This window comes from Vipera berus (assembly GCF_964194415.1).
Source record: "Vipera berus genome assembly, chromosome: W".
NCBI lineage: Eukaryota > Metazoa > Chordata > Lepidosauria > Squamata > Viperidae > Vipera > Vipera berus.
The window spans coordinates 60,601,964-60,627,497 of record NC_138210.1 but is presented as its reverse complement, the minus strand read 5'-3'; the positions used below and the strand labels follow the sequence as shown (position 1 = coordinate 60,627,497).

The 25,534-nt window shown below is 42.2% G+C and overlaps 1 protein-coding gene across 2 annotated transcripts; it reads left to right on the top strand.

Moving 5' to 3' along the window:
• Positions 1-1,349: 1,349 nt before the first annotated feature.
• LOC308676856 (von Willebrand factor A domain-containing protein 5A-like) lies at positions 1,350-25,534 on the top strand. 2 transcript variants are annotated; one of them, XM_081342893.1, is made up of 15 exons: positions 1,350-1,404; positions 1,714-1,758; positions 7,404-7,480; positions 10,103-10,305; positions 10,733-10,955; positions 11,859-12,025; positions 13,978-14,092; positions 14,335-14,495; positions 15,112-15,200; positions 16,176-16,320; positions 18,881-18,960; positions 19,206-19,320; positions 22,991-23,094; positions 23,870-24,075; positions 24,745-25,534. In XM_081342893.1, the coding sequence occupies exons 3-15, from the start codon at positions 7,441-7,443 to the stop codon at positions 24,984-24,986; spliced, it is 1,890 nt and encodes a 629-aa protein (XP_081199019.1). In that variant the 5' UTR covers positions 1,350-1,404; positions 1,714-1,758; positions 7,404-7,440; the 3' UTR covers positions 24,987-25,534. The 2 variants fall into 2 exon arrangements, with proteins under 2 accessions (XP_081199019.1, XP_081199020.1); XM_081342894.1 differs by lacking the exons at positions 1,714-1,758; positions 23,870-24,075; positions 24,745-25,534 and having other exon boundaries at positions 1,356-1,404; positions 22,653-23,072.

Here is a 25,534-nt window from a genome sequence, read left to right as displayed (position 1 = left end):
ATGATATCTCAAGTTCGAGTAAGGAACTGGGACCTTACAGAATGATGCACAACATGCTGGGTTTCCATAATACATTAACCTTCATATACTTTATTTGATGTTCTCTTATGATATTGTGGGAACTCGATACCCTAACTGAACTCACATACTTGGTCAAACCGAAAATGAGCAAATGATGTTAACTATTTTCCTTCCTTTGGTACAAATGCTCAAACCCAGTTCTGTTGCATATTTCTTCAAATTCCCAGGGCCATTTGGCTGAGGGAAACAGACTTTTGCCTAAACTTCACCAGCAAAAGTAACAGTACTCTGGACCGTCAGTGGGGTTAAGAAGCAGTTCTGAAAGAAGAAAAATCACGCAAATTGTGCTCATTTCTCAGCACAAAGTGAGTTAGGGAGTAAAAATTTGTCCATGAAAATCCCTCCTTGAACTGAGCTGGGCTGCAGCATGGGCAGGTTGTGGGCACCTGAACCGGGATGAGTTCACCATTTCGCCATTGGTGCATCTTTCATTTCTTTCGGCTGCAGCTTCCATCAAATCCTGACAGCAAAATCATAGGCTGGGGGCAGGAGGGGGGGCGGGGGTTTAGGAGAATTAAAGAGTCCCGGATGATGGTGGTCAACTATAGAAATTGTGGGACTCCTGTCACCCACCTTCTGTACTGGTGGGTCCTTGGTGCTCTCTGAACTTATTTTCTTGCAGACGTTTCATTACCCAAACTAGGTAAAATCATCAGTGACTTGCAGAAGTACCTTGCCTTTATTTTCTTGCAAACATTTCATTACCTGCTTTTTCCCTAGTTTTCTTGCAGACGTTTCATTATTCAAACTAGGTAACATCATCAGTGACTAGCTCTGATGAGGTTACTTAGTTTGGATAATGAAACGTCTGCAACAAAACCACCAAGCTCAGAGAGCACGGAGGACCCCTCATGTCAAACCCTGAGCTACAAATATTCTCCTTTATCGGCACCTTCCGTAATGGATTGTGGAAATGGGAGTTACGGGGAATGGAGTTACGGGGCTTTCCCAAGGATGACGCGGAGTCCATGTTGGGTCTAAGGGGAGGGACTGAGGAAAACACTGAAAAGCCAAGCTACGGTATCTCCCCGCAAGGATTGCAATGGGCCATTTAGCAGCCCCGGGTAAAAGGAAAGAAAAAAAGGCCCGTCGTTGCGTTTAATGTTTCCAAAGCGGAGGAAAACAGGTAGGGGCCTAACGGGTAACTTGCGGTGACTCCATCAGGCGCAGGTTCCGAACCCAGGCTCGCGCTTATTGGTGCTTTCCGAATAAGGGGCGGGGATAATCGGGGATAATCGGGAATTTCCTCAAAAACAGCGGAGTTACGCTTAATGCTGAATTTTAATGAAAGAGGAAAGAGCGACGGTGTCCGGATACTTTAAGGTAGGCAAAATTGTCTTGGGTATCGGAGCTCTTTCTTGCATCTTTCCCACGACTATCTGTTTTTACAGGAAAAACAAAATAGTGTAAGCGTGCCTTCCCGATACGTTACTTCCGCAATCTCCAGTTCTGGATCTTTTGCGAATCAAAAAAAAAAAGCCCCCCTCTTTTTTCTCCGACTCCGTCCGTTTACATTGAAGTCTCCCAAGGAAGCAAGCTACTGTACTTCTATGCCCTTAATCCACCTAACCTTGTATTTATATTTCTCTGTACTTGGTCAATAACCTCCTGTTTTCCTAATCACATATATAGTTTCCAACATTCTGGCTCCTCCTAGTGAACTAAGGAAACAGACAGGTATGTACGCATACTTTCCAGTAAGCATTGACTTCTGGTCGCTATCTGCTCTTACCTCTTTTATCGGATTATCCAGAAAAATCATGCCGTATAGAAGGGATAGTGGTTGTATCAATTTGCACCTATTTTGAAAGAAGAGATGAAAATATTTTCTCTCAAATTCTTCTTATGCTAGTGGGATGCTGTAACTGTTAGCTTATCATTGCACAGAAATAGCTAAGGTGTTGTTTATTTATGTTTTTTATCATTTGGATGATGTTCAATCTCAGTGGCATTAACAGAGCAGAAAAAAGATTTCACTGCAGTAATGGATTCTGCTGAGGAAAGCAAAGTTTTGGCAGGGTTTAGCCGCAGGATATCTTTCTCTGGATGAATTCACAAACTGAATTAAACTACAATATGTTTTTTTTTAATTTTGGCTTATCATGATGCATACAGGGTCAGTAAATAACCCATGATTTATAGACATAAACTAAACCCTCGAAGGTTGTTGTCTTATGATTTGACTATTCAATTTTCTCTTCTGGCTTCCTGAATGTAGATCTGAGATAATGAACTGTGCAAACAGGGAAACATGGTTATTCCTGGTTTGTGTTGAGGCCCATTGAACCTCTAATTCACAGAGATGCAAGATAACAATGGCTAAAAATGAAAGAATCAACACCAGAAATTGGCCAGATGAGCCATAAAGACTTTGCTTAGCTGAAACAGTCCCTGTGCTATGTCAGAAAATCATTTTTTTAGTTGAAATGACTTATACATGATGTGGGAATATATCTATGGAGATTCTCAGTCATCCAAGTCATAATTGTCCCAAAGATGCTTTTTCACAAAGATACTTTTCCATGTTTTTCTTTGAAGACATTTCGCTTCTCATGCAAGAAGCATCTTCACCTCTGTGGGAATATACTATTCTCTTAAAATAAAAAACTATAATATTTTTTGTCTTCCACAGTTGGTGTGCCTTGCTTCTCCTTCATAGAGCATCAATTATGCATCAATGTGGCCTTCTCACATCCTTTAAGGTGCCAGGTAAACTGAGTATCTGATTGCTAGTTAATGTTGAGTAAAATGACAAGTTGCATATGACTTTGATCTGTGTGAACTTCTCAGGTGGAAGTGTAACATTACAAATCAAAGGTACAGGTGTTTTTGTTACTTGCCACGAATACCGTTTTGGAGGGATTCCCTTTGTGGTCCTCTTGGAACGTCTCGGGCCAACCGTCCATTCTTCTTCCGTGTCGTCCTCGTCTTCATCATTGTCGCCAGCAGCAACATCAGCGGCTTGCGAAGACGGAACAGTAGGTTGAGAAGAACTCGTGGAAGGAACATTATCCTGTGAATCTTGATCATCAGGTTGTGTGGCATCAGCAACATCATCTCTAGGAAAATAAACTCCAGGATCGTTAGAATGAATCCTGGACCAGTCAGCATCTTCCTCAAAAGTAGCAGATTGTGAAACCACAATAACATGATGAGAGTCAATGTATTTGCTCCATTTTGAATTATCATCAATGCCCATAAATCTCATCCTTTTTGCTGCAGGACCCCCTTTCTTTCTTTGGGCTAAAGGAATATTGACCATAGCATAGGAACCATAAATATGGAGATGTGAGAGATCAGGCTTGTGTCCATACAACATGAAATAAGGGGTCTGATTTATCGCACTACTCCAAATACGGTTGATGATGTGGTTAGCATATTTGATAGCTTCACCCCAGTATGGAAGACTGAGGTTAGCATCTTCAAGGAGGCAACGCATCATGGTTTGCAGAACTCCATTTCTGCGTTCTGCCACTCCATTTTCAGCTGGAGTATAAGGAGCAGATGTCTGATGTACTATCCCATTTTCACGCATCCAGTCCTGGAAACGCTGAGACATGAATTCAGCACCGCGATCACTCTGGATTCTGGCAATGTTGACCTCGAATTGGGTATAGACAAGACTAGCAAAGTCTTTAAAGATCTGAAAGGTCTCAGATTTTTCTTTCATAGGATATACATATCCATATCTAGAATAATTATCAACGATTGTCAAGAAATATCTTTTACCACCAAGTGTTGGTGCAAAAGGACCAACTATGTCAGTGTATACCAAATCAAAAATGCGTGTTGACAGGCGTGTAGCGCGTTTTGGAATTGCTGCTGCTTTGGATTTGGCTTTCTTACAGACAGCACAGTCCAAGAACACCTTACACCCCTTTAGATCCAAACCTCTTGCGAACTCTGGCATCTTCTTCAGAACACAGAAACTGGCATGACCCAATCTTCTGTGCCACTTATGGATACACCTGGAATGCAAAGGTTTACCTGTTAGTGAATTCTCAACATTAGCATTTTTATTAGGAACCCCAGGCTTGCTGTGAGCAACCTGTGTCTTTTTTGTATTTTTATTATCTTTAGGAACCTTTGGAGTAGCAACAGGATCTCTCTCTGGGACGTCTCTCTCTGGGCCTGTGCTTTTTGGAGCTTGTATACTTGCCTGCTCTTGCTGCTTAGACTTTGGTTTTAAATAATAAACACCACCAATCAACATGGTTTCAGCAACAATATCTCCGTCTTTGACTATATAACTTGCTTTTTCAAGATGGTGGACCTGAAAATGAGAAAACCTAGACAAATGACTCTGACTAAGCAAATTACTACTGGCAGACGGAACGTAGTAAACATTTGGAATGAGAGCACCGAGCTCTTCAATATAAACAGTTCCTTTTCCCATGACCTGAACAGGATGATTGGAAAAAGAGTAAAGTTCACGAAGTTCAGGTTCAGGCTTGTGCATCTCTGTGTAAAGCTCTTTTCTGTAGGTAACATGTAATGCTGCTCCACTGTCCAAAGTCCAAAGAAGTCGTCTGTCGTACTCTGGTTGAGGCTGTGGATCGTTGGTCACAACCAATGTGACAAGTGGAGCTTGTGGATCACGCCTGGAACCACGACCACGACCTTGTCGTCCGCCTCTACCTCTGCCTCCTCTGGAATCTGTTCCTCTGGGCTGGTATGTGACGGGCGCTGGAACTCGTTGGGGACAATCCCGGGTGGCATGTCCCACACGATTGCAGATGTAGCATCTTGGCATCCTTGGAACGTAGGTCCTTCCACGGAAGGCACGCCTCGCTGAAGCTCTTGATGCAGGTGGTTCCCTTAAATGTGGCGCAGCTTGCATAAGTGCCTCTTCTTCGGCTAAAATTCTGCATACATGATCCACTGTGCGTTGAGCAATAGGCACTTGATTGATCTTGGAAATAGCATCTTTCCATTCATGATTCAAAGAATTAATGATAATGCTGATCATTTGAAAATCATCAATAGGATAGCCTTTTTCACCCAGTTCTTTTCTAATACCTTTCATTTTAGTCAAATGTGCTCCAATATGTTCACCAGATTTTAATCTGGAACCATGGAACTCAGACAAAAGTAAACATGTAGACTCAATTGATGTAGGCCGATAACATGTCTCTAACTGAGTCCAAATATGTTGGGCAGTTGCATCTTGTGAAAACGTGAGCTGCAATTCAGTGTCCATTGACATCAATAATGTTGTGCATGCTCTATTATCCAAGTCCCATATGTCAGGAGTCCATGGCTGGGCAGGAGGATTAAACACCATCATGTGAGTACCTTCTCTGCGTAGCAAAAGTCCAACCTCACTGACCCACGCCCTGTAATTCTGTCCTGACTTCTTTAATTTTGAGTCACCAGCCAGTGGTACAATGGAAGGTGTTTGATGAGGAATATACAATTGATTTACTGGCTGTGCAGGTTGTGCAATCCGACCATAACCTGCAGGGGGCACCAGTGGCATCTGTGCCTGGACATGCGGCAGTTGCATTGAAGCTGCCGGTAGTCTTGGTGCTGGCTGTGACTGTCTTTGAGCTGCTATTCTACCCTGGCCAGCAGGAGGCGCTGGCGCTGGGGCTGGTGCAGTAGCATAACCTGCAGATGACACTGGCCTTCGCATATAAGAACCCGGTGGCAATTGCATGTGGGTTAAATATGGCTGTGTTCTGCCAGGTAGAGGGGCTTGCATAGAAGCAATATTAACAGGAGAAGCAATAGTAACAGGAATCCTAGCACCATCAGGGACTGGAGCCTCAGATAACGGCAGAAATCTTGTATCTCTGAGCAAAGACTCCTCCATAGACAATTGCGAGAGTGAGAGCTCCAATTCATGTCTTAATGCAGCTTCACCAGTAGATGGTGCTATAACATTTGCTTCAGGCATCACTGTGGCTCTGTATGGCTTTTGGGACAGCCCATAATCATGTGACATAGGAGCCTCCGGTTCCCATTCGTCTTGCATGACACTCAATGATGGGCGTGACTTTGGCTTTGGGGAAGAAGGAGGCAATATGGCTTCTCCTTGTGGGTGTGGCAATATGGCCGGTTCATGCTCAGAATTCCTCTCATATTGCTGAACCATTGACACATATTTCTTTGCCTCCTGCAAACGCCTTTCAAAAACCCCAATTTGTTCACAGTAGCCTTGCATAGCCCTATCTCGCATAGTTTGCTTGGGGCCTGAAGGAGCAGAAGGAATCTTCTTCGGCTGAACCTTAGGTTTCGCTCCAAGCCTTCGAAATGCATCTTGAGCCCCTGGAGTGTGAACATTTTCAAAAGCAGCTGCCAGGGAGCTTGGAAAAGTAGAAAAAAGGAGTGACTGACCTTGCATCGTGGACAGGAGCAGGTGCGTCTTCTCCAAGGCGTGTGGCCGAAGCTATTGGAGTTCTTAAAGCTGAAGGGAGCTGGCCCACAGAAAGACTCCTTTTCAGCCGTGGCTTCCTTCCTGACATGTTTCAGCAGTTAATCACTGCTGCCTCGCTAGCACTAACTGATAACAGCCGCAGAAACATGCATCTCTAAAAACATAAATCAAACCATCCTCGATACCAAAATGTCAAGGTAAAAATCACCTTTGTAGAGGGCGAAGGACCGTGCTTCAGAGAATGCATGATGTGCGTGCAGGAAGGCAATAAAAACACGACGCATAATCTTACTAAATACCTTTTACTTACAAAAATATAAAAACTAAATATATATTATACAGAGAGCTAGCTAGCTACATCCTAACGTAACAGACAGTAGCAGCAAAGTGAAAGAAACAATAAAAATAACACTGTGTGAACCTCTTCTAGACATGCGCACTAAACAGACTGAAACCATAACATAACTGGTCATATGGGATTCACTATGGTTACCAGATAAGTTATCACAACAGGTGCAGAGAACAGGGGAAATGTACAGTTAGAAATGAACTTTTCTGACGAACAAAAAAAACGTGCAGTGACAGAGGCCCATTGAACCTCTAATTCACAGAGATGCAAGATAACAATGGCTAAAAATGAAAGAATCAACACCAGAAATTGGCCAGATGAGCCATAAAGACTTTGCTTAGCTGAAACAGTCCCTGTGCTATGTCAGAAAATCATTTTTTTAGTTGAAATGACTTATACATGATGTGGGAATATATCTATGGAGATTCTCAGTCATCCAAGTCATAATTGTCCCAAAGATGCTTTTTCACAAAGATACTTTTCCATGTTTTTCTTTGAAGACATTTCGCTTCTCATGCAAGAAGCATCTTCACCTCTGTGGGAATATACTATTCTCTTAAAATAAAAAACTATAATATTTTTTGTCTTCCACAGTTGGTGTGCCTTGCTTCTCCTTCATAGAGCATCAATTATGCATCAATGTGGCCTTCTCACATCCTTTAAGGTGCCAGGTAAACTGAGTATCTGATTGCTAGTTAATGTTGAGTAAAATGACAAGTTGCATATGACTTAAAAAATAAGGTATGGTGTCTTTAAACTTAAGATTTTAATTCTATAGCTTTGCAGATCATTTGTATACTCTGTCCTTGAAGAGTGACTAAAAGCATCAGCTGCTGCAAAATGCAACAGGGTAGACAGCTTTGTGTGCTCCAAGAACTACACAGATTACACCTCTACTCTGTGAACTGCATTGGTTGCCAGTTTGCTTCCTGATCCAATTCAAGATGCTAATTATAACTTTTCAAACCTTATATGGCATAGGACAGGTTATTTGAGGGACCGGCTCTCCCCAATTACATTTAGCAAAAATAGCATGCTGTGCGTCCAGTCAGCCAAGGAACTTTGTTTAGCAGTGAAGAACAAATACTTGGTATGCCTTGGTATGCATATTTTTTAATAAGATAAACTGAGACAGGAATAATAATAATAATAATAATAATAATAATAATAATAATAATAATAATAATAATAATAATAATAAACCTTTATTGTCAAAGTACAACATGTGTACATTGAGATTAGCTGAGCCTCCCCCCCTGCTCTCTCCCCCCAACACACAGTGACAACAAACCCTCCATCCTACCACACCATGTGAACCAACTACACCACACACAGGCCTCCCAAGTCAATTCTGCATAAGTTCACAGAGATTATATCCCATTTAAAAGCCTAACAGCCCACAGATAAAAGCTATTTTTCAGCCTGTTGGTATGGCTGGCTATACTCCTATATCTCCTACCAGATGGTACGAGAGTAAAGAGATATCGTCCAGGGTGTGAGAATCTTCCTCACTCTTCCAAGGCAACGAGCCCTGGCGATGTCATCCAGTGGTGTCAGGGGACAGCCCACAATGTCTTGTGCTGTGCTCACTACCCTCTGTAATACTTTCCTGTCCGCGGCTGTCAGACCAGCATACCAAACCACAATACCATACGAGAGGACGCTCTCTATAGTAGACCGGTAAAAGAGGGTCATTAGCCGTTGTTCTACCCTGTTCTTCCGCAAGACCCTAAGAAAGTGAAGCCTCTGTTGGGCCTTTCTAGCCACCTGGGTTATATTAACTTTCCAGGTCAGATCTTCACAGAGGTAGACTCCCAGAAATTTAAAGGAGATTTAAAGATCATTTGATTATAATTTATCAGAATGTTCAGACAAAAGGAATTCCTCCTTATCTTACATTCCATTTTATAGTTAACACAACAAAGAAAATGCAAGAGTAGAGTCGATTGGACAAGATAAAAGTAACCTTTGCACAGTAAATTATCTACAAATACTGGTAGTCAGACATGTTACATGTATATCCATTTAAATGAGATCTGATGTCAGAAGGGGTGTAAAATTGTTAACAAAGAAAAGGTTGTTTGAAGTTCAGAAAGAGACAAACCAGACACCAATTAACACTAACAAACTTTTTCTTATCAGGAGATAATCTCCCTTCCATAGTTTGTCTTTTCAGTTTAGGAATGTTAGAAGCTATCAATCAATGCATACAGTCATAGTGATGACCTATAAAGCCCTAAATGGCATGGGCCCGGATTATCTAAGGGAGCACCTGCTGCCAGCGTCAATTTCCTATCGTCCTGTGCGCTCCCACAGGGAGGGCCTCCTCAGGGTACCGCCGGTCAAGGATTGCCGACGGGCGATCCACAGGGGGAGGGTGTTCTCTGTGGACGCGCCTGCCCTATGGAATCAACTGCCAACGGAACTCCGGACTGCCCCCGACCTTCGTTCATTTCGCCGGGACCTAAAAACCTGGCTCTTTGAGCTATCTGGCCTGGACTGAGGGGTTTAATGTTTTTAAATTGTGATTTAATTTTTGTGGCTAGACTTAATTTAATTTATTTTAATTTATTTTAATTTTATATTGGATTGTTTTTAAATTTTGCCTTGTAAACCACCCTGAGTCCTTTGGGAATAGGGCGGTATATAAACCAAATAAATAAATAAATAAATAAATAAATAGGACAAAACCTTTTCCTACATTCCAGCCTGTAATGAGCATTAACACCATTTTAAAGGAGAGGAAAAGAATACAAAGTAACTTATGTTAGTTAACAAATTGCAAAGTCCAGGTCACACACTCCTCAGCAGGGTCCAGGAAAAGAGCCTTTCTATTGTGGCACCCACCCTTTGGAACAGCATTCCCCCTAAGATGATTCTAGTCCCATCCTACAGGCCTTCCAAAAGACCCTCAAAACCTGGATATGCATCAAGCTTGTGAATCCCATGCAAGTGTAGAACCTCTTAAATGGCTGCACTGTATATAAGTTTAGAAGGTGTTCCCCCTGCCTTGTTATTGTAGTTTTTGCAGGTTTTAATTGGTTTTGATTATTGAATTTTCTGATTGTTCATTTTTTTGATTACGTATGCTGCCCAGAGTAAGATGTGTGAGATGGGTGGCCATATACATTAATAATCATCTGGGGATTACAGATTTTGGGGTAGGAGCATAACACCTACAAAAGACATTTTGTCAGCATTTTCGATAGTTAACTTTCAGCACAGGGCTTTCTGCTCTGGGCCAGGCCAGATACTGAGTTAATTATCCTCTTTTTGTTATTTCTACATGCCAGTGCCTTTGAAAAGCATTTCTGTGGATGTCATTATACGAGGTTTCGTGGCTGATGTAGTATCTGAACTCCAGTACCAGAATGAGGAAGAGAATCCAGTGGAGGTCACCTTTGTCTTTCCTCTGGATGATGAAGCTGCAGTTTATGGCTTTGAGGGTCTGATCGGTGGGACACGGATTGAGGCCGAGATCCGAGAGAAGAAGCAGGTGCAGAAGACTAAACATTTCAGAATACAGGGGTATAGTTTTGGGAAGGCATAAGAGGCTATATCACTGCACCCAGATTGTGTCAAGAAATCTACACATCACAGTCTGCTATGCTAAACAGACTTAAATACATTTCCTTCGGGTTTGATGTATTTTCTTGATGACATTTGTTCCTCTACCATAGTGAAAAGTTAAGTGGTGGTAGGAACAGTGTAACTGCCCAAACATGTGAAAGTGTTTTTCATTTGAAAGGAATACTATCTGGAAAGGTTGCTGATGAGTAAGTGCGTGCAGTCTTCTTGAGAACATTATGAAAGTGAATTGCCACTGCTGGCTGGGATTTTTTTAAAACCCAAAGTCCCAGAGGCTCTTTATTTGTGACCACTCTAATCAGTGATCTTGTCCTCTTTCTCCCTCTTCAACACAGGCAAAGCAAGAATACGACGATGCCTTAAGCGAAGGCCGCCAGGCTTTTCTGCTCGAGAGAGAAGAAAATACCAGTGACATCTTCACATGCAACCTGGGCAAACTTCCTCCTGGTGCGAAGGCCACACTGAAACTACGCTACGTTCAAGCTCTAGCTGTGGAACCAGATGAGGCCGTCCGTTTTGTCCTGCCAGCTGTCCTGAACCCCCGCTATGTTCCTGAAGGTAACCAACTATATTCCTAAATTCAGCATGGAGGCCCCCAAAGCAAGGACTCCAATAGGCACCTTCCCTGCCTTCCTTGCTCAATGGTGTCACGCACTGGGACAGTTAACTCAGTTTCATCCTAAAAACCAATAGTTGTGGCTCTATTCATACAAGACATGAAGGCATAATGTACGATACTTGCATAGGAGTCGATGTATTCTGTACAATCTTTGGGGATGTGCAGTTAAGCAGTGTTTCAGTCACATTGTGCAAACACAGCTATAGTTTGCTGTTAGAACAATAAACTCTTGAAGTAAGAACCTTGAGAAGGAGGCATGCTGTCATTGATCCTTTCCATTTAACTTTACCATTTTCTTTATTTTTATTCATGGATAGAGCTCAAAATGGTGTGTAGTTGCTAGACCAGACTTTTGCAAGATGGTGCCCGCCAAATGAGTATAAGAAGGTGCAAAGAATTCAGAGACCTTCCGTTATTGCATCCCATTATTTTCCTTTCCAAATTAAAAAGAAATACTGATATAAAGTGCTTTTCTTCCCTTCCTCTTCTCACACCATCTTCATGAAGAAGGCTGGGTTTGACTAGGACAAATTCTCCAATTTGAGCAGGATTCCTTGTGACTTCATGGACACTTCCTTTTCTTGGCAGGAGTGATTTCCCATTGGTTTCTTCCATGGTAGCCAAGTAGTAAGCATATCCCTCCCTGCTTAGCTTTGAAGTCCAAGTAAAGCATCTACTGGGATCCAAAATCAGAGTGAGAATTGTGGCCATACAGGGCTCTGAACCTGTCTTGGTCCAGCTCAATAATCCCAGCACCCCAGTGCCACTTTCTTGTTTCAGGTGGTGTCCTGCTGCCCCCAGATTCAGGCAGCTATCCCCAGGAATCCCTTATCTCTTATCAGGCTCAGAAGGGGGCACCGTTACCCAGCAGATACCAAGAGTGTCTAGAGAAGCTCTGCCCTACACCTTCAGCCTCAACGCCAAGGTGGAGTCCCCCTATGGCATCATTCGGGTGGATTCAAAATGCAGTCTTATACAAAATATGTCGGAGGATTGCACTGCTGCCCAGGTAAGGCTGCTTAGGACCTAAAGATTTGGATGGGGAGAAACTTTGGGTAAAAAAAAAGTATTTTTCCAGCACCTGCACACTTATACACCTCATCAGTACAGGTGGCCCTCAACATACGACCACAATTAAGCCCCAAATTTATGTTGCTAAGTGAGAAGTTTGCTGAGTTTTGTCCCTTTTTACGACTTTTCTTGCCACATTTGTTGAGTGAATCACTGCAGTTGTTCAATTAGTAACACAGTTGTTAAGTGACTCTGGTTTCCCATTGACTTTGCTTGTCAGAAGGTTGCAAAAGGTGATCACATGACCCCAGGACACTGCAACCCATCATAAATGTGAATTGTCAAGCATCCAAATGTAAATCACATGATCCTCGGGATGCTGCAACAATCATAAGTGTGAAAAATGGCCATAAGTCACTTTTTTCAGTGCCGTTGTAACTTCCAACCGTCACTAAGCGAACTATGGTAAGTCGAGGACTACCTGTAACCTGTATGAACCTAACAGCCAAATGAAATACAGGATTGTTCACACCATTTGAACTGACTTTTAGAAGAAAAAAACAGAAATGGGATGTGGGATTAAGACTGATGCTGAAAAGCAATGGTGCTGCTGCCCCAATAGAGGACTCTAAATGCTTAGGAGCTGCCAGATGCAGTTCCTTTTAGAACTGCTGAAAAAAAATGGTCTGCTGAAAAGTAGAGCTACAGATAATCCTCAACTTAATAACTCTTCATTTAATGATGGTTTATAGTTACGGTAGCCTAGAAAAGATGCTTTACAGCCATAAAGCATCTCTGGCCATTGCAAAACCCCAGCAGTCATGTGATCACGGTCTAAGTGCATGACAACCTATTCACAATTACAACCAGTTGCCAAGCACCTTCTAATCATGTACAGTAAGTGTCATTTGCAATCTTCTCTACTAGCTTTCCCAGATGCTGTTGCATCTGCCCTCTGGTTTATAAGTGCTGACTGAAAAAGCTACATTCTTGCACCCAATCAAAGGATTTCCCTTTCATGTATCAAGGGGATCTGAACTCCTTTGGCAAATAGTTCTTTCAGCCAGCCCCCAGAGACGAGAGGGCATCAAAATCTAAGCAGAGAGGCTACATGGTAAGGCAAGAAGTGTGAGTGCCTGATGGATGGGAGAGGCCCAGCACAAGCCTTGCACAAACGTCTCTTTCTTCAGGGGCTGAAAATCCTGCTTGGAGTTTGGCAGGAAAGACATTCAGCTCCTGAGCCAAGAAGCAGCTCGATAAGGAAAGGAGTGAAGAGTGCCATGGGCAGGACCAGCGCATGCTGCACACAAGTGTCTCTCTGCTGGGATTGTAGTCAATGAGCAAAGCAGTCATATGGGGGTCTTGCTCAATGACTGAGATTATGACCTAATTGTGGTCATAAGTCAAGGGCTACTCGTACGTGGTTTCCCAAATAATTATTTGTACATAAATAATACATATTATTTATTTAGAAATAATGAGTAAATCCCTAACTCACTTGCCTTGATGAAGTTATTTATGGCTCCAAGGGCTGACTATACATGGCCAGAAGATTCCCAGGTGCCTGTTCCCCAATCAGGTAGTCTTCGGATATGTTGTGCTACCATTCCCATCATTCCCAGAAAGCAAGGTTTATGCAAATGGGAGAACACCGGGTTTTATAAATGGTCTTTCTCGCAAAGAGTAGATGAGCTTGCAAGGATGAACAGGTCCTCTGAAAGTCCTCTTAGAGTGGGCCAAATGGCTAGGGATCTGGGTGATCTGCTCCTATCAGTGCTCCTATCAGAATTAAAAGGGATCCTCTGTTAATGGAAGACTTAAGGCAAGGCAGCATTTGTAGCATCTTAGCAACTTAGCATAGCACTTACTTTGAGAATTCATAGCCTGGACTCCACAACAGGGTTAGAACTGCAACCTGCAAGCACTTTGGTTTTGCTTATCTTCCCAAAGGTCTCCTTGGCTAAAGGGCACCAATTTGACCGTGATGTGGAACTGCTGATATATTACAAAGATGTTCACAAGACCAGTGCCATTTTGGAGGCTGGGAAATCTGGAGCTGCCCCAGGTGAGCAAAGCTGAAGACAAAGGAGGGAATTTATGCCTCTTCACTACAGTACTCAGCAATCCCTCTTAGCCTGCCTATCACTAAAGGATGCTAAGAGATGCAACTCGGCAACATATGGAGGAACACGGGTTCTTCATCTTTGGCATAAGCTATCATGTGGCCGAAGTGGAAGTCCTAAGAATTGGAGGAGTCCTGCCTTGAGTGAAATGCCTACTGACTGCTTTTCTTCCTGCAATATATAGGTTCACTGATGGGGGACCCAGCCCTCCTGCTAAGCCTGTACCCCAAGATTCTAGCTGCTAAAGCAGGTCAGCATGTTCCTGGAGAGTTTATCTTCCTACTGGATCGCTCTGGCAGCATGGGTACCAGTTTTGGCTCACTGTCACGCATCGAGAGTGCTAAGGTACTTTAAAGGTAGACAAGTGGATGAATCAGTTGGATTGTTGAAGATGGAGAATGAAAAGTGGACTATGACAGAGGTTCCCAACCTGCTGTCCACGGACCCCTGGGGGGCTGCTCTGTCATCACAGGGGGTCCGTGAAGGCTTGAAGAAATGTCATGGTTTAAATCTTAAGTCTGGGGGGGTCCCTTTGGCCATGGTTTATGGCCACAAAAGCTATTTAAAGGGGGTCTGTGGTGAAGAAAAGGTTGAGAACTAATGGTCTACAATATTTATAGGCTACATCTATTGCCTGTGTAGAATTTCCTCAGATCTTTCAAGGTGCTTATGCTACTGTACATGGTCCTTTCCCTTTGACCTGTCAGACCCCTCTGACTTAAAACAACTCTGTAAAGTACACTGGATTTAGTGTCTAGGGAAGGTCACAAAGTGAGAGCTGTGATGATAATTGGAGCCCAAATCCCTATAACCTACATCCAAACACAACAATTGACTTTGCAAAGGACTACAGAAAAGTGGAGGTGATAAATATGGAAACTGTCATTTTGAATCTGAAAGGATGTGCTGGGATATCTAAAGTGACTCCAGATGTTTCTCTCGCTCCCCCATTCCATTTCAGGAGACCTTGATTTTCTTGTTAAAGAGTCTCCCTCTGGGATGTTATTTCAACATCTATGGCTTTGGCTCTACTTATGACTCATTTTACCCGTGAGTATTAAAAGATGCCTTTTGTCCATCTTTTTATTTCTTGGTTTCTTCAGCTTCTACTTGTTACATAAAGAATATTTTGAAAGAATTACATGGATAATTTGGTTTTAAAAGAAATACAGGGTTAAATAGGAGAAACTCCAAAGTCCTTAAATTAGGAGTAGAAGAAAAAAAATTACACAATGTCTTGCATGTGCCACTTCCTTGAAATCCCTTTTCTTAACTTGAAAATCATATGAAAGCTTTATCATAGACCAGAGGCATATGGAATTTTCGGATTGTAGGGCCCCACTTCACTTTTGAGAGTCTGCAATCCAAAGAGAAATAATGCAAACACAAAAACTAAATTTTACTGACATAAAGAAACATTAAAAAATGTTTCTGAAAACTCACCTATTTGAACAAGCCGGCCTGGTCTGATGGGTTTGGGGTATTTTAATTGTAATTTTTAATTAACTTTTATTGCAATTGGGCTTTTTTATTTAATTCTTATCTTAACTTTTGTACATTGTATTTTTATTGTATTTTATTGCCCTGTACACCGCCCTGAATCCTTCGGGAGAAGGGCGGTATAGAAATTAAATTAATAAATAAATAAATTAAGTAAGTAAGCATAGTTTAATTTCTCCCAGTGTTTCTAGTAATTTCCTCATTTATCATGAATTATAATGAAAATTGTAATTGGGTGAAAGTTCATGACCTTGAGATCTCCTATTGGGTCCTAAGGAGGTGTTCCCTTGTCGTCTTTGGCCTTCTTGATAGCCATATAGAGCCCTTGGGTTCTCTATGCTTCTTAGCATTTTAAGGATGATAAATTACAAAGAATGGCTTTGGTCTGTGTGGTTGTACTTTAAGGCTATGAAAAGTGAGATGATGAAGAGTAGCTTCTTGTGGATATGAGGAATATATAAAAGATTGTTTGGGAGAACTTGGTTGAGCTTAGTAACAGCTTTCACCCTCTGGCGCCTTCCACAGGCAGAGTGTTAAGTATACCCAGCAGACCATGGATACATCTGTCCAACGTGTGAAGGAGCTGCGTTGTGACTTGGGAGGCACAGAGATTGTAAAACCCTTGAATGCCATTTACAGCCAGCCATGCCTTGAAGAACATCCTCGACAGGTATTCAATTCTAATAAGATCTTTCTTTTTACATAGAATCAAGATTTATGCACGAGCACAAAAAGATTTATAGAAAAGCATAATGTCCATAACTACCAAATAAGGACTCTTAGAAGGAAGTTTTACTTTTATTATATGCTGTAAGTGTTACAAGCATAGTCATGGTTTGCAACCTTTCATGTTTGCAGCCAAATAGATTTAGATGAGGCTAATTCATATTTTCTAACGTACAATTGAGACCTTTCATCCATCGTTAAATATTCATTTTCATTTCTGTATATACAGTATAGCTATTCTATTCTATAAGACCAAAACTCCTTCACTTAGATCTATTACATCCTTCTCTTGTTTTTAATTTCACAGATACATTTCTGTTTTTCTTCCACTTATTAATCTGCATTCTCTATATTTACTACTCTTACATTCTTCCAAACGTAATGATCATTAACTGGTGGGTCCATAAACCTCCACAGCCCATCATGGCATTAGATCATTAAGGTCTACACATGCCACTTTTAATAAGATAGGGAAGATACAAACTAGGTCAGGGGTCCCCAATCTGCAGGCCCTAGCCCACTACCGGGCCATGGCTTATTCGGAACCAGGCCATGTGAGAAGTGGGCCGGTGCACACACGCATCTCCATTCACACGAGCGGCAACCCAAAGGCTCCTCTCTTGCATGAATGGAGCTATGCACATGTGTGCCCACTACTCACGTGGCCCAGTTCCCCTCTCCACCCCAGCCAGGCTGCCAAGCTACCTGCTCCCAATGCTCCAAAAATGGAGCTGTGAGAGCAGAGGTTGATTGGGATGAGTGTGCCCTGCTCAGCTTCGCTGACTGACTGAGGCTGCCTGAGCAGGACACCAGATTCTCTTTTGGAGCATCGGTGAGTCTGAAGGAGCATGAGACCATGCCCACAAAGTCTTCTCTTCTCTGAGCCAAAAGCTTTTGTAAACAAATGAAAGCCTTCAGGGGAGTGATTTCACACTACTTCAGGCCTTCTGTCCCTTTGCAAAAGCTTTTGGCTTATGAAAGCATGAAGGAGTGTGAAACCACACCCCAAAGACTTCTCTCTTGCATGAGTAGAGCTGTGTGTGCACACGCGCAATAGCCCACCACTCACATGGCCCAGTTCCCCATCCCCCCCCTCCAGCCAGGCTGCCAAGCCGCAAAAGTTAGGGACTACTGAATTAGGTTATCAGTCTCAGTTATACCAATACTATATGCAGCATTCTTTATTAATGATAAATACTATTGACCAGTTTGGGCATATTTTTGTCAATATGCCATCAAGATGAAAACCAAATTTGCTTGTGCTATTGTGATCAAGTCAAATTTCTAATCTAGAGACTACTTTGCAAGCCAACATACAGTTACTCAGATCTCACCAACTGTTGTGATTCAGCATCAGCCTGTGATACCGGCAGCTGAGTCTGATGATTCTGAAGAGGAGGAGGAGGAAGGGTTTGGAGAGCCTTTGGTGTCAGAGGGAGGCTCTGATGCACTGCAGGACTCTCAGCCTGGCCCCTCCCGTCATGTTCCTCATCAGACTCAGCCATGTGAGCACGAGGTATTGGACGTAGATGATTCACAGCTGGATCTATTCAGGGATGCTAGGAGCAGGAGGCAATCCAGCAGAGTAGAACAGAGAAAGGCCATGAGGCAACTCGGTGAGAGAAGGAGAAGGCAATGAGAAGCCACGCCTTGGGACTGCTGATAAAAGGGGAAGGTGTGGGAGGTGCTGGTTGCTGAAGGCAACCGTTTGAAGATCTTCTGCTAGAGTCCTGGTCTGTTATTCCTGTTTAACTCTTGTTTGAACTTTTGGTTTAACTCGTTTGAACTTTTGATTTCTTTGTAAATAAATTTGGTTGGGTTTTTCCAGCCTGTTGACTATAAAAAGGGGGTGTCCCTGACATTCAAACAGGGCCGATCGTAGGCTGGAACAGAACACCAACATTGGTAGAACAAAAACAGTAACTATACACAGAGACAGCAGGTCATCATGTCTCGAACCAAGCCATTTTGGGGGATGTAGAGATTGTTAGTAAGGGACGCGGTGGCTCAGTGGGTTAGGACGCTGAGCTTGTTGATCAGATCAGCAGTTTGGCGGGTCGAATCCCGAGTGCCGCGTGAGCGCCTGTTACTCGTCCCAGCTTCTGCCAACCTAGCAGTTCGAAAGCACGTAAAAATGCAAGTAGAAAAATAGGGACCACTACGGTGGGAAGGTAACAGCGTTATGTGCCTTTGGCATCTAGTCATGCCGGCCACATGAGCACAGAGACGTCCTCGGACAAGCGCTGGCTCTTCAGCTTTTGAAATGGAGATAAGCACTGGCCCCTAGAGTTGGAAACGACTAGCATGCGTGTGCGGGGTAACGTTTACCTTTACCTTTACCTTTACCTTTAGAGATTGTTAAGCAAAGCTTTGGCTTCATTCTAGTCCTGTTGTCTCTTTGACTAGCCATAGGAAGTTCAAATTACATTTCTTCTTGCCTGCTTCAAATCTTCGTCTCTCTGCCCTTTACAGTTTTCACTTCAAGTTGCTCTCTGTCTCCACAGATCTTTGTGTTCACTGATGGAGAAGTGTCCAATACAGATGAGGTCATTGCTGAAGTTCGACGTAACAGTCGTTGCCACAGGTAAGAAAATGTAAAGGTAAAGGTTTCCCTGTCACTCGTGTCCGATTCTAGTGCACATGCTCATCTCCGTTTCTTAGCTGAGGGAGCCAGCATTGTCCGAAGACAATTTCCATGGTTATGTAGCCAGCATGGCTATATGTCAGAGGCACACAGAATGGGTAAGAAGAGAGGCTGAAATTATTTTCTTGATGTTCTTGTCACTTAGTTTCCATCAGCTTCTGCCCTCTTCCTTCCTCACCAAACAGGTGCTTTTCCTTTGGCATTGGGGAAGGGGCTTCCACATCCCTGGTCAAAGGCATTGCTCGAGCGGCTGGAGGCAGTGCCGAATTCATCACTGGCAAAGAACGCATGCAGGCCAAGGTCAGGTCTCTTCTTCTTCACGGGCTTTAGCTTTGCTGCATCTCACTGATATATAGTTCCAGGATTTAGCATCTTTTATGCTGCCACATTATTATATGTCTTTAATATTTCAGCTGCAGTGGCTTAATATCTTTGAGATATAGGGGGACATCAGAAATTACATGGATTCAGTTCTTTAGTGCTAACAAGAACTAATGTGAAAACCCACTGTTTATTTTGATTTATAATACATGTTCCATATGAGGCACAAATATAGGAACATATTTTGGGGTAGCAGATATAGAGCCTTGTCATTGTTATTTGGAACCTGGAAATTAACAACAGTCAACTTATAAGTTTAGTGACCGTTCGAAATTACAATGACATTGAAAAAAGTGACATGACCATTTTTCACACTTGTAACCATTGCAGCATCCCCATGGTCCTGTGATCACAATTTGGATGCTTGACAACTGGTTCATATTTATGACAGTTGCAGTGTCCTATGATCGTGTAATAACATTTTGTGATCTTCTCACAAGCAAAGTCAGTGGCGAACACAAATTCACTTAACAATCATGTTATTAACTGCAGTTATTCACGTAACAGCTAAGGCAAAAAAAGTCATAAAATGGGGCAAACAACTTACTTAACAATTATCTCACTTATCAGAAGAAAATTTGGGCTCGATTGTGATTGTTAGTCAAAGATTACCTGTATGACATCTCTTTCTGAACTGGAAGCCATCAGATGGGATAAAATCTATCTGTATGCTAGAAATATTTCTGAAACAATGACCCAGTCAGGCATAGGTTGTCCAGTATTAACCAAAGTTGCAAGATATAATTCATAGAATCACAGAATGTACTGTTTAGGCTATTCAGTCCAATTCCCTTTCAGAGCAGGTGCCCTCATTAAAACATCTTGCTTCACCTCCATCTGAACACATCAAATGAACAGAAGCCTATTTACTTCTCTAGGTAGTTGATTCCACTGCAGAACTGCTCTTAACTATCAGAAAGTTTTGTCTAACTTCAAATCAGAATCTGTCTTCCTGTAATTAAATCCACTATTCCATACCCTGCATTCTGGAATAAAAGATAATGTCTTCTTTGTTTCCTTCATTTAGGAGCTCAAGGCAATGTATAAATTTATTTAAATGTTTTAAGTCCACCCAATTCATCACTAATTCTGCAATCCCTTTCAGGTATTTGAAGAGTGCCACTGTATCCCTTCTCAACCATCTTTTCTGAGTTCTAAACATACTCTGCGCCTTCAGTCTGCCTTCACAGAGCTTAGATGCTAATTCCCCGATCTTCTTTCTTATCTTCCTCTGAATCTGCTCAGTTCTTTCATTTCTGCTTAAAGAGTAAAGGCCAGAACTGGACATGGCATTCAAGGTGGAGTTGTACAAAGCAGAATACAGTTGAATAATTATTTGAAAATTAATTTTCTGCAGTTGCAGCATAAATCTGCATTTACCTTCTTTGCAGCCAAAAGCTACTGTTTATCATGAGGAGTGGGAGAATAGAACACTGTGCAGTCAAAATTTTGATTGTTTTTGCAGAAGCTATTTTATAATCTCAAAGCTAGAGCAGTGACAACCTTAATATTTTCAAAGTAAATTTTGCCTTTTATTTCTCAGAGCATGCTGAAATCATATACCGTATTTTCCGGCATATAAGATGACTTTTTAACCCATGAAAATCTTTTCAAAAGTCAGGGGTTGTCTTATACGCCGGGTGCTGAAACTTTAGGGACAGGGCTGGCTGGAAAACCTGGAGCGGATCTCCCATTTTGTCTGCGCAGGGAAAGCGGGACCAATTGGAGAAGAAGCTGCAGTCTGTGATTTTTTACAGGCTGGGGTATGGGCGTCTTTCCTTCTAAAGTTGAAGAGCAGCTGTAGTCTATCCTAACTTGAAAGGCAGGTGGGGAATGCAGCAGTCAGAGCAGCTGCTTAGCTCTAAGGACACATTTGACTCAGGAACTGGGCGGGCTGGCTGGAAAACCTGGAGCGGATCTCCCATTTGGTCTTTTTTTTTTTAATCCCATTTATATCCCGCCCTTCTCCGAAGACTCAGGGCAGCTTACAATTTAAAGCACAAATCAATCTGCTTAACAATAGCCTTCATTCTATGTATATGCCTGCTTATTAGGGCTTTTGACCCCCCCCCAGCAGCATTATTACAAAGTCAGCTTATTGCCCCCAACAGTCTGGGACCTCATTTTACCTACCTCGGAAGGATGGAAGCCTGAGTCAACCTTGAGCCTGGTGGGATGTGAACCTGCACTAATTGCAGGCAGCTGGTGTTACTTAAGGCTCTGCGAAGGGAAAGCTTTAGAGTGAATTAGGAAAAGTTTAATCCACTTGCACTGTTTTATGTTTACATGTTTGATGACAAACAGCCTTATGTTTATAAGTGACAGTTTTCCTACTAAGTACCTGCATGTCATAAGCATTTGAATTAAAATTACCATATTAAAATCAAATCTGATGTTTTTTAATTTTTATTTGGTGTGCGTTGGAAGAGGGGTAGTCTTATACGGCGAGTATAGCCCAAACCCTATAATTTAAAATGTAGGGGGTCGTCTTATATGCCAAGTCGTCTTTTTTTTATTGAAAAGTTTTAAAATACATTTTAAAATACAAAAAAAGGAAAAACAAAAAAGAAACCTCCCCTCCTCCCCCCCTCCCCAACCCCACCCTCCCCTCCCCTCCCATTCCCCGACTTCCCAGAGCTGAATACAGGGTATAAAAATACAAACAAACATAATCTAAAATATGCTAACAACAATAAAACATTAAAGTCTATCGCACTTTAACTCTCCATCGTCAAAATAACAAAAAAATAACTACTAGCTAATTATACATCATATAACTCCACTACTTATTCAAATGCTAAATGAAACTTTTTAGTCGCATATTTGTTCTGGATATAATCAATCCATCTCCTCCATTCCACAATATATCTCTGTTGCGATTGGTCTTTCAAATACGCTGAAATCTTCGCCATTTCCGCCAAATTAGAAACTTTTAAAGTCCACTCTTCTATAGTCGGCAGTTCTTCCTTCTTCCAATATTGCGCTACTAAAAGTCTCGCTGCCGTAATTAAATTCAACATCAACTTAATATCTATAACAGTAGTATCTGTAATAATACCCAATAGAAACAATTGCGGAGAGAACTTTATCCTTTTCTTAAATATCTTTTGCATATTCCACCAAATTTTAATCCAAAAAGCTTTAACCTTTTTACATGTCCACCATATATGAAAATACGTTGCGTCCTCACAGTCGTCTTATACACCGGAAAATACGGTACTGCTTCTTCATAAGATTCCTGTTTCCTGCAGGCTTTGCAAAGTCTGAAGAAGGCCCTTCAGCCAGCACTGACGGGGATCTCTCTGAACTGGGAGTTGCCTTATGGCCTTGAGGCCACACTGGTGGGGTCAGGCCCTCAGGTCATTTTCCAAGGTCAGCGCTGCCTCATCTATGCCCAGATCCAGGGGCAACTTCAGGCAAGTGATCCACCTGAGGCCCACCAACCTGAGAAATCCTCCCTCCTGTGGTGCAGACTATATACCCTGTGCTGCCCTCCTTCAGCAGCTCTAATCCTAGAATTGTCCTGATCCTCAGAAAGAATTTCCCTTCTTTTCCCCTTCCTTCCTTTGCAACTTTTGTTTTTATACAGACGTCGGGCTCCATGGAGGGGGCAGCCATTGTTCGGTATAATTTCCAAAATGAGACTTCCACAGAAACAACCAAGTTCTCACTCCAACTTGAGAAGACAGACAGGTATAACCCAAGGCTGAGGAAACCCTTGAAAAGAGGCACATGAATGAGTCAGTGGGAGCACATCCAAAATATTTTTCTGACTCCTGAAGCAGATGCCTCTTTTTTCAGATTCACAGTTTCTTCATGTCCTACTCCCAGCTATCTCTTCACATACAATGCAGCCAGGAGTAGCTTATGAACCAAGAAAAAGATGAAGCCGTTTTGTTGATTCAGAGAGAGGTGCTTTTCACCTAGCAGAGCCATTTCCCCTTGGAGATGACGTGTCCTTTGTATGTTAATGCCAAGTGAAAGTAGGAAGCCACCACCTTGATCAACTTTATTGCTTAGATGTGTGTGTCATCTCTTGCCCTCTGGAGTCACAAACCTTTAGCCAAGGACCCAGAGATTTGACTAGATTCATCATTGTTCTGGCAGTTTTCATTGTGAACATATTGACTAAAGCCCAATAGCCCAAGCCAATGCAAAACAAACCACTTGTGTTCTTTTATGTTACTTCCAGGCTACAGAAGTGCTTCTCCAGGGGTACATTCAGGCTCTGCTTTTTCTCTTTTCAGGGAAGAGACAACAAGGAAAGGGGTTTTTTGCTCCAGATTTTCAGCTTCATTGAGTTAAAATCCAACACAAGCACTTAGTCATTATTAACTTTGTTATATTTACTGTCAGCTGATCCTCCGGAGAGAAAGCCACGATATAAAAGGAGCTGACAACAAATTAAGACTTGGTGTGTGGCATGATGGCAGACCTTTCTCTGCCCATCCCTCCCCTTTTTTTGCAGGCTCCCTGTTCACCGTCTTGCAGCTCAGGCGCTGTTGCAGGAATTAGAGGAGGACAAGGAGAAGGTTGAAGAAAAGCAGCTCCTGGCACTAGAGACAAGCCTGAGCTCTGGGGTGGTGTGTTCCCAGACGGCTTACGTGGGTGTGAACACAGAGCTGGGCAAGCCGGTTCAAGGAGCTCTCCTCCACCGAGATGTCCCCCTTCCAGGTGAGTTGGCAGCAAAATACGGCGGATCAGTCCCAGGCCTTGAGTGGTCATTGAACCAAATGAGGGACTGATTTGCAGCTGAGTTTCTTCAGATAGTCTGGTGGAGCTTCTGTTAAAAAGCCCATTGCTCCCTGGACTTTAGCTGTCCAACAATTGGCAGAGCGAGTGTCAGGTATTGATTGCCAGGTGTTAATTGCCAGGTATCATCAACATATCATATTTTTGTAGTGACCTCGCTGGATTGCTGGTTTTCTACTTCCTTCCTGAGCTGTCAGGCTGTTGCTTTTTAATATCTGAATGAGAATCGTTGATTCTTCATTAGGACATCCCCTCTTTCCTTCCGAGAAGGATGGAAGGACAGCCTTTTAGTAATTTGGGGTCACATTTAATGTTTACTGGTGGTACTTGCTACCTCTGCATCTGCTGGAATCTAGGCTAGCATCCCTCAATATTTGGCAACCTTAAGATGTGTGGACTTAATCCCACTAGGGAATTCTGGGACTTTTAAGAAACCCATGCATCTTAAAAGTTGTCAAGGTTGAGAAATACTGATCTAGACCACTCAGCAGGGAATGGGACACAAAAAGAAGGAAAAATCAATCTTGGCTTATTACAGTTTTTATTGCAAAATATTTTCCTGTGTTCTGTTTTATTTTGGAACGTCTGCAGCTTTGATGGCAGCATCACGAGCAAACTGCATGCCACGAACATTAGCATCTAACTATCAATGTGAAAAGATCCTCCGTAAAAGTTCAGGTAACCTCTATGGGCAAGTGTGTATCATAACCAACAAGGTAATTCCTGTTAGGCATTGTACAAGCAAAAGAAATGTTCTCATTAATTTCCTTTATATTCTGTATGAAGATCAAACATGGGATACGTTCATTCGTATCAATAAATACAATAAATAAATGTAGAATATTATTTGTGTAAGGTGGTTTTGGGCTATGTTGCAACCTCTCATTTTTGTGAGGCTGGCAGAATTGAGGTGGAAACAACTGTTGGGGGTCCAAAATTGGACCTTTAAGACAGTGCCTAACATTTGCACCTCGGAAAGTCTTGTTTTTGAATTTGCAGATAACAAAATGTAAAGTATTGTGATATGGTGGGAAGAATATATAGGCAGTTTTATAGTTAACAATAATGAGCTCTAGAAATCTGTCCTTCAGTGACTGATTGAAATAATGAGTTATACTTTAGTGGGGGCAGGGTTCAACCTTGTCAGTTTTAAAATATGTGAACTTCACTTGGCTGGGGAATTCTGGGAGTTGAAGTGCATGCATGTTAAAAGTTGTCAAAGTTGAGAAATATTGTACTGATCTAAACCATCCAGAGCTCACGGAGGACTGGAAAGACACAAAGAGAAGGAAACATTAATTTGGGGCTATTACAGCTTTTATTGCAAAAGTTGTTTTCCTGTGGTGTTTCATTTTGGAATGTCTACAGCTGCCAGATTAGA

What these genes read in the sequence shown, in the direction of transcription:
- LOC308676856 (XM_081342893.1), top strand. Translation starts at nt 7,441, where the DNA reads ATGCATCAATGTGGCCTTCTCACATCCTTTAAGGTGCCAG. An exon ending in TTGAAGAACATCCTCGACAG is followed by an intron (nt 16,321 to 18,880) that starts GTATTCAATTCT and finishes CTGTCTCCACAG; the next exon opens with ATCTTTGTGTTCACTGATGG. An exon ending in AAGAACGCATGCAGGCCAAG is followed by an intron (nt 19,321 to 22,990) that starts GTCAGGTCTCTT and finishes GTTTTTATACAG; the next exon opens with ACGTCGGGCTCCATGGAGGG.